Below are 19,789 nucleotides of genomic sequence, written 5' to 3'. Positions count from 1 at the left end.
AGAAGGGTATCGACCTGAAATGTCACCCATTCATTCTCTCCTGAGATGCTGCCTGTCCCGCTGAGTCCGTCCAGCATTTTGTGTCTATCTTCGGTGTAAACCAGCAGCTGCAATTACTTCCTACACATCCTAATAGAGTCATAGAGTGATACAGTGTGGAAACATGACCTCCAGCCCAGCTTGCCCACACTGGCCAACATGTCCCAGCTACACCAGTCCCACATGTCTGCATTTGGCCCTTTTCCCTCCAAACTTGTCTTATCCATGTACCTGTCTAACTGTTTTTTAAATGTTGAGATAGTCCCTGCCACAACTACCTCCTCTGACAACTTGTTCCATGCACCCACAACCCCTTGTGTGAAGAAGGTTCCCCCAGATTCATATTAAATCTTTTCCTCTTCACCTTAAACCTATGTCCTCTGGTCCCCGATTCCCCGACTCTGGGCAAGAGACTCTGTGCATCTACCCGATCTATTCCTCTAATCATTTCCTTTCATCCAAAACAACCTGAAAGAATTCACTTTCTTTTCATCAGCCTGCCTGTGTCGTTCTAGTGGGTGCAGGAAATACAATCCCTAGTTTCACGTAATGGTTAGAGATGCATCAATGTTGTGCAACTTCAAAGGGTGGTGGTTGTTGCTAGGCGAAGGATACTGATTGTGCATTGATCAGAAGGAACATGACCTTTGCTAATGGTGTAGGTAGCATGATGAGATCAAAGTAGTATGTGTCTCTTCCCAGCAATTTGCCCAAACCTGCTTTTGAATTCAGATGTTTTCACACTTTGCAAATTGTGCTTTAATCTAACATCTAATTTGAATATTACCTTCATTTTAACCGTTACTTTCTTTTTTTTAAACATACCTTTCATAAGATCTACAGGGAAGACTGTAGAATTCTCAGCGGGCCAAATCTGCCATCTGCTGAGCTCTATAAACTATCTTGCAAAAGAGACTTAAATTAACATATGACAGGGATTCCACTCCATTTATACCTCACGCTGCCTCAGCAAGGCCAGCAGCATAATCAAGGACGAGTCGCACTCTGGCCACTCCCTCTTCTCCCCTCTCCCATCGGGTAAAAGGCACAGAAGTGTGAAAACGCACACCTTCAGATTCACGTAGACAAAAATGCTGGAGAAACTCAGCGGTTGAGGCAGCATCTATGGAGCGAAGGAAATAGGCAATGTTTCAGGTCGAAACCCTTCTTCAGACTGATGGATTCAGGGACAGTTTCTTCCCAGCTGTTGTCAGGCAACTGATCCATCCTACCACAACCAGAGAGCAGTCCTGAACTACTATCTACCTCATTGGTGACCCTCGGATTTTCTTTGATGCGACTTGGCTGGTTTTACCTTGCACTGAATGTCTTTCCCTTATCATGTACCTGGCCACCATGGGTCGATTGTAATCATATATTGACTTTCCGCTGCCTGGATAGCACGCAACAAAAGCTTTTCACTGTACCTTGCGGGCACGTGCCGCCAGGTTAGGCACGGTAGGCTGTGCCTCCCCTGACTAAAATTATAAAATGGTCATTATTTTATATATATATAAATATATATAAAACATATATAAAAGATCATAAATAGTAAAGGCACAGGAAAATTATACTTCCCTAAGAGATCGATCTCTTAGGGAAGCATAATTCTTCTGTGCCTTTACTATTTATGACCATTTTATATAAGTTATATATATATTTTATATATATTTTATATATATAAAATAATGACGGGAGGCATAATTCTCCCGTGCCTTTCTTCCGCAGTACATATAAAACGTGGAAGTATGTGCTACTCACGTGCCGTCGACGCTGCTTCAAGCCATCAGTGGCAACGGTCCGTGGACTGCGCGCACGTGCTGCGCTGCACTGCACACTGCGCATGTGCACCAGCCTCCTGCGCATGCGCACGCTCAAGTTTCTCGGCGGGTTTTTCAAAGATGGATAGCGATTGCCTGAAGAGTTTCTCGAAGCAAACTTACGAGGAAAAGACCAAAATAATTAAAAATGACAGACCAACGCCGGAACTTAAAGAAGTTCAACAGCGCAAAGGAACAAAAATAATTAGAACATTTAAAACCGCTTGGGACAATAGGAAACAAAGAGAGAATGGATTTTGTGTACAAATAATATGGTAAGTAAATTTCTTTGAGCTATATTTTTTAAATACTTTAAAAGAGATAGGACCTATAGAAGACAAATTACTTGATAAAAGTCAAGAGAATCTGCGGTTTCCAAGATTTTTCATAAAACCGACTGACAGCTCGCCCGGGAGAGAATAATCTGTGCAAGATTTTTTAAATCACTGCCTACCCTGACTAATTACTCACGGCACGTGCCTGGTACCTCGGTACATGTGACAATAAACTAAACTAACACTTGTTCTAGGCACCCAACTGAATGTTCTGCAAATGTGCATCACAGGTATCCATTGACGGCGGGTGTGTGTTTTCCAAAAGTACATCATTTTGATTTATGGGGCTTATTATGAGTTCTTCTGAACTGGTCTTAGTATCACTGGGGCTCATTCATTCGCTTAGATAATTAAACACAATTGCTCATGTTCGAGTCATTGGAAACATACAGCACAGAAGGATGCAATTCAGCCCATCTTGTGTAAGATGATCAAATAATCCCACCCTCCAGCGCAGGCCCATTAGCCCTGATCCCCACTGCCCCACACGTACATCTGTATAAAAATGTAATGAAGGGTTCTGTCTCTACCGTATTTTCAGACAGCTCTGCCATTCTCTGTGTGAAACAAGTTTCCTTAACCCCGCTCTAATCCTTCCACTAATTAATCTAATCAGTTCCCTTTCAGTTTTGTTTTGCTTCCTCCAGGCTTTTGGTAATTCACTCTCCCCTCAGCCTCCTCTGTTCCAGCCCAGCTAATTATCCTTCACAACTAAACTAAAATGGTCAGGTCCGGACAACATCCTTTTAAACCTAAGATAGACACAAAATGCCGGAGTAACTCAGCGGGACAGGCGGGCATCTCTGGAGAGAAGTAATGGGTGACGTTTTGGGTCGGTAGTTGCAGCCCCTACATTGTAACAACAACTTACTTGTAATGTGGTGTCTACAGAGCTCCAGCTGTTTAGTGTGGCAGTCAGTCACCAATTAAGTTGTGAGCAAGGTACACAAACGCTATGATAGACAATAGACAATAGACAATAGGTGCAGGAGCAGGCCATTTGGCCCTTCGATCCAGCATCGCCATTCAATGTGATCATGGCTGATCATCCCCAATCAATACCCCGTTCCTGCCTCACCCCCCCCCCCCCCCCCCCCCCCCCCCCCTCTCCTGACCGCTATTTTTAAGAGCCCTATCTAGCTCTCTCTAGAAAGTATCCAGAGAACTGGCCTGCACCGCCCTCTGAGGCAGAGAATTCCACAGACTCACCACTCTCTGAGAGAAAATGTGTTTCCTCGTCTCCATATTAAATGGCTTACCCCTTATTCTTAAACTGTGGCCCCTGGTTCTGGACTCCCCCAACATCGGGAGCATGTTTCCTGCCTCTAGCCTGTCCAAACCCTTAACAATCTTATATGTTTCAATGAGATCCCCTCTCACCCTTCGAAACTCCTGAGTGTACAAGCGCAGCTGCTCCATTCTCTCAGCATATGACAGTCCCGCCATCCCGGGAATTAACCTTGTATCATTATTGTATCATCATCTCCTTGTATCTTGAATGATCATTAATCGGGTAACACAACTACAAAGCCAGCAGTCCTCATGATTCTTAAACCCGCAGACAGGCGACTGAGGGAGTGCAGCGTGGGTTCACCAAGTTAATTCCCGGGATGGTGGGACTGACATATGAGGAAATAATGGGTCGACTGGGCTTGTATTCACTGGAATTTAGAAGGATGTGAGGGAAACATATAAAATTCTTAAGGAATTGGACAGGCTAAATGCAGGAAAAATGTTCCCGGTGTTGGGGGAGTCCAAAACCAGGGGTCACAGTTTAAGAATAAGGGGTAGGCCATATAGGATTGAGATGAAGAAAAGCTTTTTCACCCAGAGAGTTGTGAATCTGTGGAATTCTTTGCCACAGAAGACAGTGGAGGCCAATTCATTGGATGTTTTCAAGAGAGTTAGATTTAGCTCTTCGGGCTCTACTGATTCTGGATGATCAGCCATGATCATAATGAATGGCGGCAGTGCTGGCTTGAAGGGCTGAATGGCCTACTCCTGCACCTGTTTTCTATGTTTCTATGTAAACTTGTATCTGTAGGAAGGAACTGTAGATGCTGGTTTACACTGAAGATAGACTCAAAATGCTGGAGTATTTTGTGTCTATCAACTTCTATGTCATTGCATTACAAAGTACAACCATATAAATCCTAAACTGCTGGAGGAACTCAGGTCTGGACCTTTCTCCAGGCAGTGCACATTCTGAAGAAGGGTCCCAACCTGAAACATCATCTGTCCATTTCCTCCACAGATGCTGTCTGGCCTGCCGAGTTCCACCAATATTTTGTTTTTTTTTGCTCAAGATTCCAGCAATTGCTGTTTTGTGGGCCTCCATCTTTCTGCTGGAGGACCTCTGCTAGTCAGGCAACATCCTTGGAGAGAAATGGATTTGGGTTACATACAATTTGGTTACATTCAAAAACTGACATGCATGGCAATCATCTTTTAAGTGTCTCGACCTGAAATGTCACCCATTCCTTCTATCCAGAGACGCTGCCTGTTTCGCTGAGTTAATCCAGCATTTTGTGTCTACCTTTAATGTAAACCACCATCTCCAGTTCCTTCCTACATGACCTTGTTTTGTTTCTGTGTGTTTTGGACACCTTTTCATGGAACCCTTTGGCCCACATCTCCACTATACCCTGGAACATCTGGATCATGGGGCACTGATTGTTAGATGCTCTTGTCTCCTTGGACACCCCTTCTACTTTCTGCGTATGTCGTGCACAGCCTAAAGTTGTAGATCAAAAGTAGATATCCATGCCACCAGGGAAAAGCCTCTGGGCAGTCATTCACTATGTGTGGGATGGTCTGGTCTGGATGTCCGCAGTCACAAGCAGGGCTGTCTGTCATCCCCCACTTGTGCAGGTGATGGGCTGTTCTTGCATGGAGGGTGGAGAAACCAGCTCACATTTGGCAGCCATTGCACTCCACCCGTTTCATGGACTCCCTTCATGTGTCTTTGTTCTCTAATATAGAGTCTGTCTGACTCTACTGCTTTCTGTTGTCATCTTGAGACAGCTTCACTGTGGACCTCACATTCCATGCAACTACCAATCCTTGTTCCAGTTTAGTCGAATCTGGAGATTGCTCGTCCCCTTCCGTCTCTTCAAACTTGACCGAATCCAAAAGGACCTTTCTGAGCGAGTTCAATTCTGTACTCGCAGAAACTTGACGTAGCTTGGTTTGCCCCAGTGGCATGGTTCCAAACTGGGCCTCATGATGCAGTTCTGCAGTGGCTTTGCATCTAGGCACACTTTCACGTTTGCACAAATGCTCTTGGTCCCAAGCCATCGAACATTGGGCGGCACGGTGGCACAGCTGTAGAGTTGCTGCCTTACAGCGCTACAGACCCAGGTCCCATCCTGACTACAAGTGCTTGTATGTACAGAGTTTGTACATTCTCCCCGTGACCTGTGTGGGATTCTTCTCCCACGTTTGCGACACTCGGCGTTGCAACGTTTTTTTCCCCCCCGGAGTTTGCGGCACTTCTTGCGCTTCCAATACATCCCCCTCCCCCCCCCGATGGTTGTAATATTCCTCTGAGTGTTTGCAGCAACTTTTCCTGGACTTTGCCACACTCCAGCCTGAGTTGGCACATATGAGTTTACATGAAACAGCTGTGGAGCTGTGGCAGGTAAGATAAAGGAAAATCCTAAGACATTATATGAAGAGCAAAAAAGGTAATCGGGAGAGAATAAACTCCAAACAAGTTCAACTTGATCACCCATGTGCCGAGCCACAGCAGACTAGTCATCTATACCCTATCTGTATTTACTGTGGCGGAGATTATGGAAAATAAGCGACTGAGGCAAATGAGTAGTAATGTTTAGTTTAGTTTAGTTTAGTTTAGTTTAGAGATACAGTGTGGAAACAGGCTCTTTAACCCACCGAGTCCACACCGACCAGCGATCCCCGCACATTAACACTGACCTATACACACCATGGACAATTTTACATTTACACCAAGCCAATTAACCTGCAAACCTGTACATTTTTGGAGTGTGGGAGGAAACCGAAGATCTCAGAGAAAACCCACAACCGGGGAGAACACACTCTGTACGGACAGCACCTGTAGTCAGGATAGAAGCTGGGTCTCTGGCGCTGTAAGGCAGTAGCTCTACCGCTGCGCCACCGTGCCGCCCAGTGCTGGACTATATCTGGATTACCCAGGAGGAGGGGAAGCGATCATAAATGAATGTTAAGGTGGATAAATCCCCAGGAGCTGACCTGCAGTTGCGGGCATTGTGGGAGGCTAGCAAGACATTGCGAGGACCCTGGCAGAGATATTTGTTTCATCGTTAGCTGTGGGCTCCAGATGATGTAAATATAGCTGTGCGACTATATGCCTCCGTGACTTCTTGTGTTTGTACCACTTCTCCCAATGTTTGCAGTGCTTCTCCTCTTGTTGAAAGCATACCTCTCTGTGTTTGTAGCCCTTCTGGTCTTTCAATCGTTCAATGGTGTTTTTATTGTTCCACGTGCGAAGTGCTAACACAGTGAAATTCTTTACCCAACAAACAGAGTGTTGTACCTTGCAGCAGAGTATTGCCATAGCCCCCCGACCCCTGATTATCAAGTGTACAGAATGAGTCTGCTGAGCCCCACATGCAAGAGGTGCCATGTTTTGTCACCATTTTAGAAGTCCACACTCTTGATCTAGTGAGGGGTTCCTGTTCATGGCATGTCCCAGGCTGTTGCGGGGGCTCCAGACATCTCTTTCCTTGGCTGCCACATCCCTCTCCTTGCCTGTCCACCTATGTTCCCCCAGGGATGCCTCCCGCAGCCGACCACTAGGGCTCGGCAGGGCAGACCCTGGTTCCCTCTCCTCTCCTGCCTGCCTGACTCCCCGCCCATCGTCGCCGGATCCATCCTCCGGGGGACTTCGGGGGACTTCGGGGGACTAGCAGGGGTCAACACGGCAGCCTCTCCCTTCCAGGCCGTTGTCCACCGGGTCCAGCGAGCAGAGGACTGGCTCGGCCACTTCCTCCTGCAGGCCGAGACCCACCGGGCCTTCCATTCGGCCGCGTGTTTGCAACCTTCATCTGGTGTTTGCGACTCTTCTCCCAGTGTTTGAAGCGCTTCTCACCGTGTGTCCATCACTTCTCTCAGTGTTTGTGACACGTCTTGTGTTTGCAACACTTACCCTAATGTTGCAACACTTCCCCTAATGTTGCAACACATCCTCTAATGTTGCAACACTTCCCCAAATGTTGCAGCACTCCATCTAATGTTGCAAAACTTCCCCTAATGTTGCAATATTCCCCAAATGTTGCAACACTTACCCTAATGTTGCAACACTTACCCTAATGTTGCAATATGTCCCCTAATGTTGCAATATGTCCCCTAATGTTGCAACACTTACCCTAATGTTGCAATATGTCCCCTAATGTTGCAACACTTACCCTAATGGTGCAATATGTCCCCTAATGTTACAACACTTCCTCTAATGTTGCAACACTTCCCCTAATGTTGCAACACTTCCTCTGTTGCAACACTTCCCCTAATGTTGCAGTACTTCCTCTAATATTGCAATACTTCCCCTAATGTTGCAACACTTCCCTTAATGTTGCAACACTCCCCCTAATGTTGCAACACTTCCCCCGATGTTTGGAACTCTTCTCTCGGAGTTTGCACCACTTCTCCCTATTTTCTTGCGGCATTTTGCTGAAGTTTGTCCGAAACTAGAGGGGCTTGCCACTATTGGTTCTACGTCAACTCATCCCAATGCATGCCCTCTTCTGCAGCATCCATGCTCATTCCCAAGTCCAATCTATCCATTTGAATGCCGGAGTAACTCAGCGGGACAGGCAGCATCGCTGGATAGAAGGAATGGGTGACATTTCAGGTCGAGACCCTTCTTCTTCTCGACCCAAAATGCCACCCATTCCTTCTATCCAGAGATGCTGCCTGTCCCGCTGAGCTACTCCAACATTTTGTGTCTATCTTTGGTTTAAACCAGCATCTGCAGTTCCCTCCTGCACTATTTAATTGAATGTTTTTTTTTTATGTACTGCAGTCTTCTGTTATGACACCATCAGTGGTGTAAATGGATCTGCCTTCTTTCCTCTTCATCATTGTCAACTGGGTGGTATTTGAACAACTTTGTTTGCCATGAGCAAACTGCACGGCATTGTGAGGTCAGGTTTTATTTTCTTTTGCAACTTGGTGCCAGATGGTAAATTTTCTTTCAACTCTAACCTCAGGCTGATTTAAATGTTGACGAAGGAACTGCAGATGCTGATTTACACCCAAGATAGACACAAAATGCTGGAGTAACTCAGCATGACAGGCAGTATCTGTGGAGAGAAGGAATGGGTGACTTTTCGGAATAAAGGGGCTGCCCCACTTGGGCGACCTAATTGGCGAGTTTAGAAGAGTTTTTAAAAATGACATGTTGAAGACCTCCTTCGACCTCCTTCAATTACATTGAAGACTAACTTCAGGAAAATTGGACACTGAATAGTGGACAGTGAAGACGACCTCCTTCGATCTCCTTCGACCTCCGTTCGACCTCCCTTCAACTATGATGAAGACTATCTATGACTATCTTCGACTACCCTCGATTACCTACGACTAACATGCCGACCTACTATGACCTACTACGACTAAACCTACGAGTAAAAAAAGTTATTGATTTTTTTCCATGGCGACCTTTTTATACTCGTGGGCATTTTTTAACATATTGAAAAAAACGGCGCGACCTAGCTGAGGCCTCGAGTGTGCGGAGACCACTCACGAGCATAAAGGAGAGTTATGAAGGCCGCCTATGGCCATGTGACGACCATGAGTATGAGTCAAGGGCAAACTCGCTAGAACTCGCGGATTAGGTCGCCCAAGTGGGATAGGCCCTTAAGGTCTTGTCCCGAAATATCACCCATTCCTTCTCTCCAGAGAATCTGCTTGTCCCGTTGAGTTACTCCAGCATTTGTGTGTCTCTCTTGATATAACTCGTTGGTTGGTGCTCTATGATTGAAACTGGACAAAACTGAAAAGCCAGTTGAAGTTTCCACAGATCAGAGAAGTGGACATTCCCTGGTTAACGTGACGGGCCAGAAATATTTGAAACCGCTGGAACGTAGAAGCACAAAGATCCTCAGATGGTCGAGACCCTTCTTCAATCTGAAGAAGCGTCTTGACCTGAAACGTCATCCATTCCTTTTCTCCAGAGAATCTGCCTGTCCTGCTGAGTTTCTCCAGCATTTTGTGTTTATCTTCGGTGACTTTAAATGGACAGGCCATAAGTGATAGGAGTAGAATTAGGCCATTCGGCCCATCACGTCTACTCCGCCATTCAATCATGGCTGATCTATCTCTCCCTCCTAACCCCATTCTCCTCCCTTCTCCCCATAACCCCTGACACCCGTACTATTCAAGAATCTATCTACCTCTGCCTTAAAAATATCCATTGGCTTTGCCTCTGCAGCCTTCTGTGGCAAAGGATTCCACAGATTCACCACCCTCTGAATAAAGAAACTCCTCCTCATCTCCTTCCTAAAAATGCGCAGGGGCGGAAAACCCAGATGGGGGGGGGCAGAGGGGACACGTCCCCCCCATGTTTTGAGGGATGGGGGACATCCCCCCCCCCCCTCCAAGTTTTTGTGATCCATATTTTAAAATCTCCGCTTTCCGCGAGACAATGGGGGTGGGATTGCTGATCTAGGGCGCGGTGATTGGAGGAGGGAGGTGTGGGGGTGGGACTGAGGATAGAGTGCAGTGATTGGAGGAGGGAGGAGTGGGACTGCTGATCTAGGGCGCAGTGATTGGAGGAGGGAGGAGTGGGGGTGGGACTGAGGATAGAGTGCGGTGATTGGAGGAGGGAGACGTGGCACAGACCTGCGCTTCATCCGCAGCCAGGGTTGATGCCGGCCGGCTGGCTCTCCGGCGCTGTCCTCTCCCCACCCTAGTACCCCCCACGGGTGGCAAGAGAGGTCGGGAGTCAGATGCGAGCTGTGCCCCCAGGCCCACAGCCAGCGCAGAGAAACAGCCCTAAACCCAGCTCACTCTGCCGATCCCGCCAGGTTAACCTGCCTGGGCTTGCGGGAAATATGGCCAGCGCGGAGAAGCAGCACTGGTATCCCGTCAGTCCACACAGGGCTGTAGTTAACCCGGTGAGACAGGCAGAGTTGAGCTGCATTTAGTGCTGGATTGAGCCTCCGAAACCTCGCGAGTGTGTGTGTGAGCGTGCGCAGGCGCGCGTGGCCGCCAAATAATTGTGTCTCCCGTCCCCTCCATGTTTTGATAGCGAGTTCCGCTCTTGAAATTGTGACCTTTAATTCTGAGGCTATGACCTCTGGTCCTAGATTCTCTCACTACTGGAAATATCCTCTCCACATCCACTCTATCCAAGCCGTTCACTATTCTGTATGGACCCCCTCCTCATTCTTCTAAACTCCAGCGAATATAGGCCCAGTGCCGTCACCATATGAGGCTGGAGGCTACCACTAGAAGCTACCTAGTTTCCTTGACATTGGTGATGGGCCTTCCCCCTTTTGCAATCATATGACCCATTCTCTTTACACCTCTTGGGCCCTGTGCTCAACTGGCTTCAAGCCAAAACCACCCTTAACCACCTTTGGTCCAGGGCCTGATAGAGAAATGGCTGATGTGGCTGTTACTGACTGCGGCACCTGCACCTTGATCTGCAAAGCTTTCTATTCTTTCACAACTCTCCTTGCCTTCTCAAAAGTAGATCCTTGACCTTCAACGACGTGTGTTTGAACGTTTCCTCAATCACACATTTCCTAAAGCTCTGAGCAAGAATATTCCAAAATTGCGCTGACTTACTACTCTGCCCTTCAGACTGAAATTTTAATCCTCAATTCTCTCCTCCGGCATCTGATTATGAGCACTGGGATTTTGATTCATGCTAAGTTGAATTGCACTTTTGGCAACATCCTCATCAATTGGGACATTTACTGAAGGTTTCTGGCATGATATAACTCTATTATTAATTGCTTTTTACATGCTTGAGGATGACTGCACTTTGTTTTTAAACAGTGTCAACTATGACATCTCCAATGCTATCAGCCCTAACACGCATGGTAAATGTTCCAAGTAAACGGACATGCTCATAGCACTTTATCGTAGATCTCATTCGTGCTATTTTTCTGGCATCCCATCTTGAGCGTCATCTTTGATGGATACCATCTGTTTCTTCGCTCCTCTTACTGTCTGCATTTTGGGTCCTCCCTGCCTCCCAATCCATTCACCGGAACGGTGGCTTTTTCTGAACAGGTCTAAAAGAAGGCTGCACCTTCCCTCGATCATTCACCTTGCCTGCAAGCAACACACAAAATATGCCAAACATTGACACAAAATGCTGGAGTAACTCAGAGGGACCAGCAGCATGTCGAGTAGAGACCCTTCATCAGATTGACCCAAAATGTCACCTATTCCTTCTCAGCAGAGATGCTGCCTGTCCCGCTGAGTTACCCCCAACATTTTGTGGCTATCTTCGGTTTAAACCAGCATCTGCAGTTCCTTCCTACAAGTGAAATACACTGTCAGTCCGTCTGCAATAAAAACTGTCAGCGCGGAACAGTTGCACTTCCATTATTAATTGTGTGACATTGTCATTTATGTCAGTTCACAGTTGCCATCACAGATATTTGGACATGCGTGACAATGCCCGACTAGGCATAACAAGGATCACTTTCCACTCTCTATTTTTAACCATGTCATTGCAAACCAATTCAACATTCTTTGAGCTATAAATTTTACAAATACAATTAATAAATATAGGAGCAAATGCGTCCTTCCTTTAGATAAAGTCAATTAAACACCTTCACACACCGATAGCCAACTCACGATAAGTATAAATGGCCCGGATAGAGTGGATGTGGAGAGGATGTTTCCACTAGTGGGAGAGTCTTGGACCAGTGGTCATAGCCTCAGAATTAAAGGATGTTCCTTCTGGAAGGAAATGAGGAGGAATTTCTTTAGTCAGAGGGTGGTGAATCTGTGGAATTCTTTGCCACAGAAGGTTGAGGAGGCCATCAATGCATATTTTTAATGCTGAGATAGATAGTTTCTTGATTAGTACGGGTGTCAGGGTAGGAGGTTGAGATAGATCAGCCATGATTGAATGGCGTAGACTTGATGGGCCGAATGGCTTAATTCTGCTCCGTTCACTTAAGACATGACCTTATGACCTTAGGAAGATGAATGTTTGAGTGTGATATCCGATAGCTTCTGATTTTGAGTTGTTCAAAGGGAGATTGTATCTCCAAAAGGGATGTAAGATGAGCTAAGAACTTTGTCGGAATTTCATGCAGCTGGAAAGGTCTGCATAGAGTGGAATGCTGGAATTTGAGGATATCCCATGTCGATTTATTCTGACATCCTGATGGATATTACTTTACCATGTCAGTCTACGTTTGGGTGGAATAGATTTTCTTCATCAACTGCTTTCCATCCACGCTGTTTCCCAAGCAGTTTATCTCCTACACTGACTCTGGCAGCACTAGTGAACTGATTCCTGAGAGAGTTAACTCTGTGAGTCAGACAACCGCTATCTTATTCTATCCACATCCCTTTGGTCCCCACACATTGTTTTCATAGAGTCTCGAGTCATAGAGTGATACAGTGTTGAAACAGGCCCTTCGGCCCAACTTGCCCACACCGGCCAACATGTCCCTGCTACACTTGTCCCACCTGCCATGTTTGGTCCATGCCCCTCCAAACCGGTCATAAGGTCATAAGTGACGGGAGTGGAATTAGACTTGGCCTCCACGGCCTTGTGTGTTAAAGAATTCCACAGATTCACCATCCTATCCATGCACCTGTCTAACTGTTTCTTAAATGTTGGGATGTTTTTGCCTGGCTAAAGCCCACAGTCACTACCCTTGCACGGACTGAGCTGCTTTCAATTGCTCACTACAAAAGCACAAGAACAGACTTGTTGGCATGATCGATCTTTTTCTATTTTAAATCACCAGGTACCTGGCCTTGAGCTGAAAGCTTTAAACATCCTGTGGGATTGCAGATCTGGCCTCAACACTGAATCTTGTGGAATAGTGTGATGCTCTGGTGAAACTTACACACAAGCAGGATGTGATGAAATGGAGAAAATATTCTAGGGATTAGTTCCAACGCAGATTCTAATAAACTGGAGCTTTCTAGTTTGCAATTTGTTTGCTTTAAAAATATAGCAAATATGCAAAAAACTTTCTATTGGCTAGTCGTTCTGTTATATAGAAGGAAATGGTTTATAATGTTTTTAGGGGTAACATGAGGGGGAACTTCTTTACTCCGAGAGTGGTAGCAGTGTGGAATGAGCTTCCAGTGGAAGTGGTGGAGGCAGGTTCGTTGGTATCATTTAAAAATAAATTGGATAGGCATATGGATGAGAAGGGAATGGAGGGTTATGGTATGAGTGCAGGCAGGTGGGACTAAAGAAAAAAAAATTTGTTCGGCACGGACTTGTAGGGCCGAGATGGCCTGTTTCCGTGCTGTAATTGTTATATGGTTATATGGTAATGTAATAATTGTGGTGAAAAACATCGTTGGTCCAGTCAAGTCTCGGATGGAGAAAGGTAACATTTTGATTTTGGTTTTGATTTCTTATTGTCACATGTAGGAGTCAGTAAGAGTCACTGGACACATGCAGAATTTCCTTAGTTTTATGAGCAAGATGAGCGTTTGTCGGCACTGGGCCGGTACTCGCTGGAGTTTAGAGGAATGAGGGGGGACCTTATTGAAATGTACAGAACAGTGAAAGGCTTGGATAGAGTGGACGTGGAGAGGATGTTTCCACTAGTGGGAGAGTCTGTCATAGCCTCAGAATTAAAGGACATTCCTTCAGGAACGAGATGAGGAGGAATTTATTTTGTCAGAGTGGTGAATCTGTGGAATTCTTTGTCACAGAAGGCTGTGGAGGCCATCAGTGGATATGTTTAAGGCAGAGATAGATAGATTCTTGATTAGTAAGGGTGTCAGTGGTTAAGGGTGAGAAGGCAGAAGAATGGGGTTAGGAGGGAGAGATAGATGAGCCGTGATTGAATAGACTTGATGGGCCGAATGGCCTAATTCTGCCCCTACCTTTTGGTGAGGCAACAGTGTGCTTTTGTGGGCAGAGGATGAATGTGCCGGGGCCAGGACAAATTGTAGGGGATATTTACCCCTGGGAACTTGAAGTTCTCAACCATATCCAGTCGATTAAAATCTAAACATTTGACTTTGTCTGGCTGGAAACATTTTTTTTGCGGCAATAATTGATATTTTTAAATGCTTGCATTGGTAAAATGTGTTGGTTAATGCCAGAGAAGACAAACAACCAGGTAGTTAAAATGGTATTATGGTCATGGAAACAACTCTTCAGAAGGGCATGAGACCATTCGGCCCTTATGCTATTGCCAGCTCTGTGCAATTAATCGCATTTCTCTATTCTTTTGCCATGGGCCTGCAAATGTTTCCTTTTCAGCCACAGTATATTATTAATCGCGCTTTGAGAATTATTTACTGAAACCGCTTCTTCAATCTAGTCACGCATTATATTCCGAAAGCACCAGAGACCCGGGTTCGATCACGACTACGGGTGTTTGTCTGTACGGAGTTTGTACGTTTTCCCCGTGACCTGCGTCGTGTGTTTTCTCCGAGATATTCGGCTTCCTCCCACACTCCAAAGACGTACAGGTTTGTAGGTTTGTAAATCTGAAGAAGGGTCTCGACCCGAAACGTCACCCATTCCTTCCCTCCGGAGATGCTGCCTGTTCCGCTTAGTTTCTTCAGTTTATACCAGCATCTGCAGTTCTTTCCGACAGGTTTGTAGGTTAATTGGCTTGGTATAAAATGTCTACAAAAATTGTCCCTCGTGTGTGTTGGATAGTGTTAGTGTGCGGGGATCGCTGGTTGGTGCAGGTTCGGTGGGCGCTGTATCTCTAAACTAAACTAAACTAAACTAAAGTAAACTAAAACAACTTGCTATGTGAAGGAATCTTATCGGATTTCCCCTTTTTATTGTTGTACAGTGATCTGCTGGCATTACCCGCAAAAATGCCAGCTGGTTTTGGACTTTGCTACTTAAACAAATGGAAAACTTCAGTCCTTAAGTTGCAGAAATATTCCTGCCATTGAGTCCGTCACTTTTCTTCAGATGAAGTGTGCCTGTGGCAATGCACAGTGATTCCACAGCATTCATGCAGGAATACCTGCCAATAGGTTGTTGGAGGATCCTCAAGTTCATTCATTCAACAAAGTGTTTGAATGCTTCTGAATGTGAAGGGTTGTTGGACCAATGAGGTGGATTATTGCTGGGCCAAAGACCTGGGAATTCTCCACCTAACATGGCAACAGCACTCACACGAAAACATACAGTTTGAAGAAAGTTCTTGCCCTGAAACATCACACATTCCTTCTCTCCAGGACAATAATGTCTATGTAAAAGATTGACACTAAATGCTGGAGTAACTCAGTGGGACAGGCAGCATCTCTGGAGAAAAAAGAATGGGTGACGTTTTGGGTCCAGTCTGAAGAAGGGCCTCGACCTGAATCGTCACCCATTCCTTCGCTCCAGAGATGCAGCCTGTCCCGCTGAGTTACTCCAGCATTTTGTGTCCATCTTCAGTTTAAACCAGCATCCGCAATTCCTTCCTACACAGGTTTCAAGAGATGGCCTGTTGCGATCCTCCTGGGGTAATTGAGTGCTGGTAACAACGTGCATTTTTGCGGGCAATATTCATACACCAAGCACAAAAGAGAGATGTCCTTTATTTAAGGTTGCAGTGGAGAGTTACAGGCCAGATTGAACAAAAAACGTAGATATATCTCCGGCTGTGTGAATGTGGCAACCTTCTACACACAGCTGGAGATATATCTAGTGCAGGAAGGAACTGCAGATGCTGATTTTAAACCAAAGATAGACACAAAAAGCTGGAGTAACTCGGCAGGCCACACATCATCTCTGGAGAGAAGGAATATGTAGAAGGGCCTCAACCCGAAACGTCACCAACCAACAAACGTTCTGACTGAGCCTCTGAGTTACTCCAGCTTTTTGTGTCTATCTTTGGAGATACATTGAAGCAGCTTTTACAATCTGGCCTCAATGGCAATACAGAACTAAGTCCTCAAACTGTTGCTAATGTGATAAGCCCCCTTAACACTTTAATCCACATGCTGGTATGTATGGCTTGTCCCTCATTATATGGTCATTAAGTGGAGGAGCCTTGAGGGCAAAGTGCCCCCAAGTTAAGCGCAACTCCCACTGCAGTCTGGAATGACAAAGCGGGGTCAGGAGCCAAAGGAGTTCCTACGACCTCTTTATCCCTGCACTCAGCTGAAAAAATAATACATTTGTTCATTTAGCTGAGGTTGCTAAGAGTTAACAATACAGAAAGATAATATGGGCCAAGTCAGAAGAGGTGCTTTGTTTTAATGGATTGCAGTCTTGTGTATGGCGATCGCTTTTTAAAAAATATCAAACATATCGACGAGAAAAATACGCAGCAGATGGATTGTACATTGCAGGATAAAGAAATCACAAAGCTAATAGTGTCTTGATCATTCCACAGCGACTATATATAAGCAAGCTGTTGTGCATAGTCATTAGATTAAGGCTCAGAACCCACCATGTGAAGATGATGGATTATCCATTTGTCCCAGCTACGAAATAACTTTTATCAGCTCCAGTTGCATTGTGCTCAGCGTTATGTTTCCGTGCTCTACAATAGTTGAAAACATCTTGTGGGCTTGCAGACCGACCGGCCCGCATGCCCTCATGAGGTCCGATTAGTTAGCAATATGTTACATCCTGAACCCTGCAAAGGAGAGGAATCGGTAGCATTCATGTTTGATTTCCCTTGTATGTGAATCCAAATCATGAGCAGATGTGCGGCTCGCTGAGCCCTCCAGGACCGAGTCTCCCACTCAGACTCTGCTCGCGGGGCAGCTTTCAATCGCAGCCTCTGATCGCTATTTTAATTTCACATCCTATCATACGCTCAGAATCTCACAGACGCAAGTGAACCATTGAACATTGGGGTAAGCCATTTTAGGACTGAGATGAGGAAAAACATTTTCACCCAGGGAGTTGTGAATCTGTGGAATTCTCTGCCAAAGAAGACAGTGGAGGCCAAGTCACTGGTCATTTTCAAGAGAAACTTAGATTTAGCTCTCAGGGTTAAATGGATATGGGGGGAAAGCAGGAACGGGGTACTGATTTTGGATGATCATCCATGATCATATTGGATTGCGGTGCTGGCTCGAATGGCCGAATGCACCTATTTTCTATGTTTCTATGTTTCTAACATTAGCAGAGATGGGGAATGAACGGAAACAATAACTGTACAATACTCTTCCGGCAAAACATTGGGGCAACTGATCTTCTTTGGTCAACCTACAACAAGGGACCTTGGGGGGTTTACAGTTAAACACGGGGTGTCGTTTACACAACGTGGCATTTATCGGCCTTCTGAAGACATAGTCGTGTGTTTAATATGTGTGTTCTCCTCCAAGGCTGCATTTCGACCGCGGGGGGTTGAATGCATCCTCGACGAGGATTGTAACATAGTTGTACAGTAGTTTATTTAGATATTTGTTTGTCTTGTATTATGGTGGTGTGTTCTGTTTCGTTTTATTGTATTGTAAATATTATTTTTAATAATTGAATACATTTTTTGATTTTTTTTTAAAAAGCTGCATTTCGCCACATCCTGAAGATAGACGCAAAATAAAGCTGGAGTAACTCAGCGGGACAGGCAGCATCTCCGGAGAGAAGGAATGGGTGATACTTCGGGTCGAGAAAAGGAAGAGTCTCAACACAAAACATCACCCATTCCTTCTATCCAGAGATGCTGCCTGTCCCGCTGAGTTACTCTGGTGTTCAAATAAATAGATTGGATTTGGGATTGAGTATGGATGCTGCAGAAGAGGGCACGCATTGGGATGAGATGACGTAGAAACAGTATTGGCAAGCCCCTCTAGTTTAGGACCAACTTCAGCAAAGCGTTGCAAAAAAAAGGGAGAAGTGTTGTAAACTCCGAAAGAAGTGTTCCAAACACCAGGGGCAACGTTTCTCCACACCTGCATCCTCTGTAATCTTAGGTAGACAAAAATGCTGTAGAAACTCAGCGGGTGAGGCAGCATCTATGGAGCGAAGGAGTAGGCAACATAACCTTTGTTGTTTTCCATTTTAGAGTCATAGTCATAGAATGATATAGTGTGGAAACAGGACCTTTGGCCCAACTTGCCCATACCAGCCAACATGTCCCAGCTACACTAGTCCCACCTGCCTGTGCTTGGTCCATATCCCACCAAACCTGTCCTATCCATGTACCTGTCCAACTGTTTCTTAAGCGTTGGGATAGTCCCAGCCTCAACTACCTCCTCCTTGTTCCATACACCCACCACCCTTTGTGCGAAAAAGTTACCCCTCAGATTCCTATTAAATCTTTTCCCCTTCACTTTGAACCTATGTCCTCTGGTCCTCGATTCCCCCTACTCTGGGCAATAGATTCTGTGCATCCTTTTTTCTTTTCTGATCTGCTTCAAGGAGACAGATGCGAGGTTCGATTACTCCAGCAGCGACCAACTATCCATGCGTCTTTCATTCTGAGTTCATGAACTGCTCCAACTTCAGTTGAACCAGACAGCTGAGCCAAACTCCAGCTGCAATTCCTGACTGACCTCCTTGCATAAGAAATCCAGGAAGATTTAATCTAAGGCACAGATGTCAGTGAAGGAGAAAGTGCTTGCGGCACCCGCATAACTGACAATCACGCTAACAGTGAACTTAAGAATAAATCCATAAATGCAGGGTTTCTAGCAAAAGAATCGATCCATTACAAAAGGACAAAATGGACACCTATTCTGTACCAGAGCTTGCTTTAGATCTGATAGTAACAACCTCTAAGAAGCATAAACTCCCCATAAAAGGATGGTGAATCTGTGGAAATCTTTCCCACAGAAGGTTGTGGAGGCCAAAGTCAAAGAATATTTTTAAGGCAGAGATTGATAGATTCTTGAAGATAAGACACAAAATGCTGGAGGAACTCAGCGGGACAGGCAACATCTCTGGAGGAATGAAGGAATGGGTGAAGTTTCGGGTCGAGACCCTTATTTAGACTGGTACGGGTGTCAGGGGTTATGGGGAGAAGGCAAGGGAATGGGGTTGAGAGGGAAAGATAGTTCAGGAATGATTGAATGGCGGAGTAGACTTGATGGGCCGAATGGCCTAATTTCAATGACATGACTTTATAAATAAACGGGTAATTTTATTTTACAATTTGAATTTCATTAGACTACTTGGAAACATTGGTAAGAGTTGTGGCCATGTTTTTAATTCTATATAATTTGAATTAAGGCATGATATCATCAATTATAAACATGCCTACCAATCTCTGGCTGTTTTAAATCCTGCAGGTAGACCTGGGGTTCCTGCAGTACGTCTCTGCGATAGCAACACAAGGTGCTGTCTCCCAAGAAACCCGGCGGATGTATTACATTCTGACCTACAAGGTTGATGTGAGTTCTAATGGTGAAGACTGGATCACAGTGAAAGAAAAGAATAAGCAAAAGGTAAGTTGTTGGAATATTGGGTGTGGAGAGGCCTTAGAATTAAAGGACGTTCCTTTAGGAGGAATTTCTTTAGAGGGT

At 45.4% G+C, this 19,789-nt stretch overlaps 1 protein-coding gene across 1 annotated transcript in view; it reads left to right on the top strand.

The window, feature by feature from the left end:
- Nucleotides 1-19,789, top strand: part of nrp1a (neuropilin 1a) — a 249,136-nt gene that overhangs the window by 150,505 nt on the left and 78,842 nt on the right. Inside the window, exon 8 of the mRNA XM_055665192.1 lies at nucleotides 19,556-19,711. Within this exon, the coding sequence (XP_055521167.1) occupies nucleotides 19,556-19,711 (156 nt within the window). The remainder of the gene's footprint in view (nucleotides 1-19,555; nucleotides 19,712-19,789) is intronic.

The sequence above is a fragment of the Leucoraja erinacea genome, chromosome 2, assembly GCF_028641065.1.
Source record: "Leucoraja erinacea ecotype New England chromosome 2, Leri_hhj_1, whole genome shotgun sequence".
NCBI classification, from domain to species: domain Eukaryota; kingdom Metazoa; phylum Chordata; class Chondrichthyes; order Rajiformes; family Rajidae; genus Leucoraja; species Leucoraja erinaceus.
The sequence above is the reverse complement of the archived record's forward strand: the minus strand, read 5'-3'. Positions and strand labels throughout refer to the sequence as shown.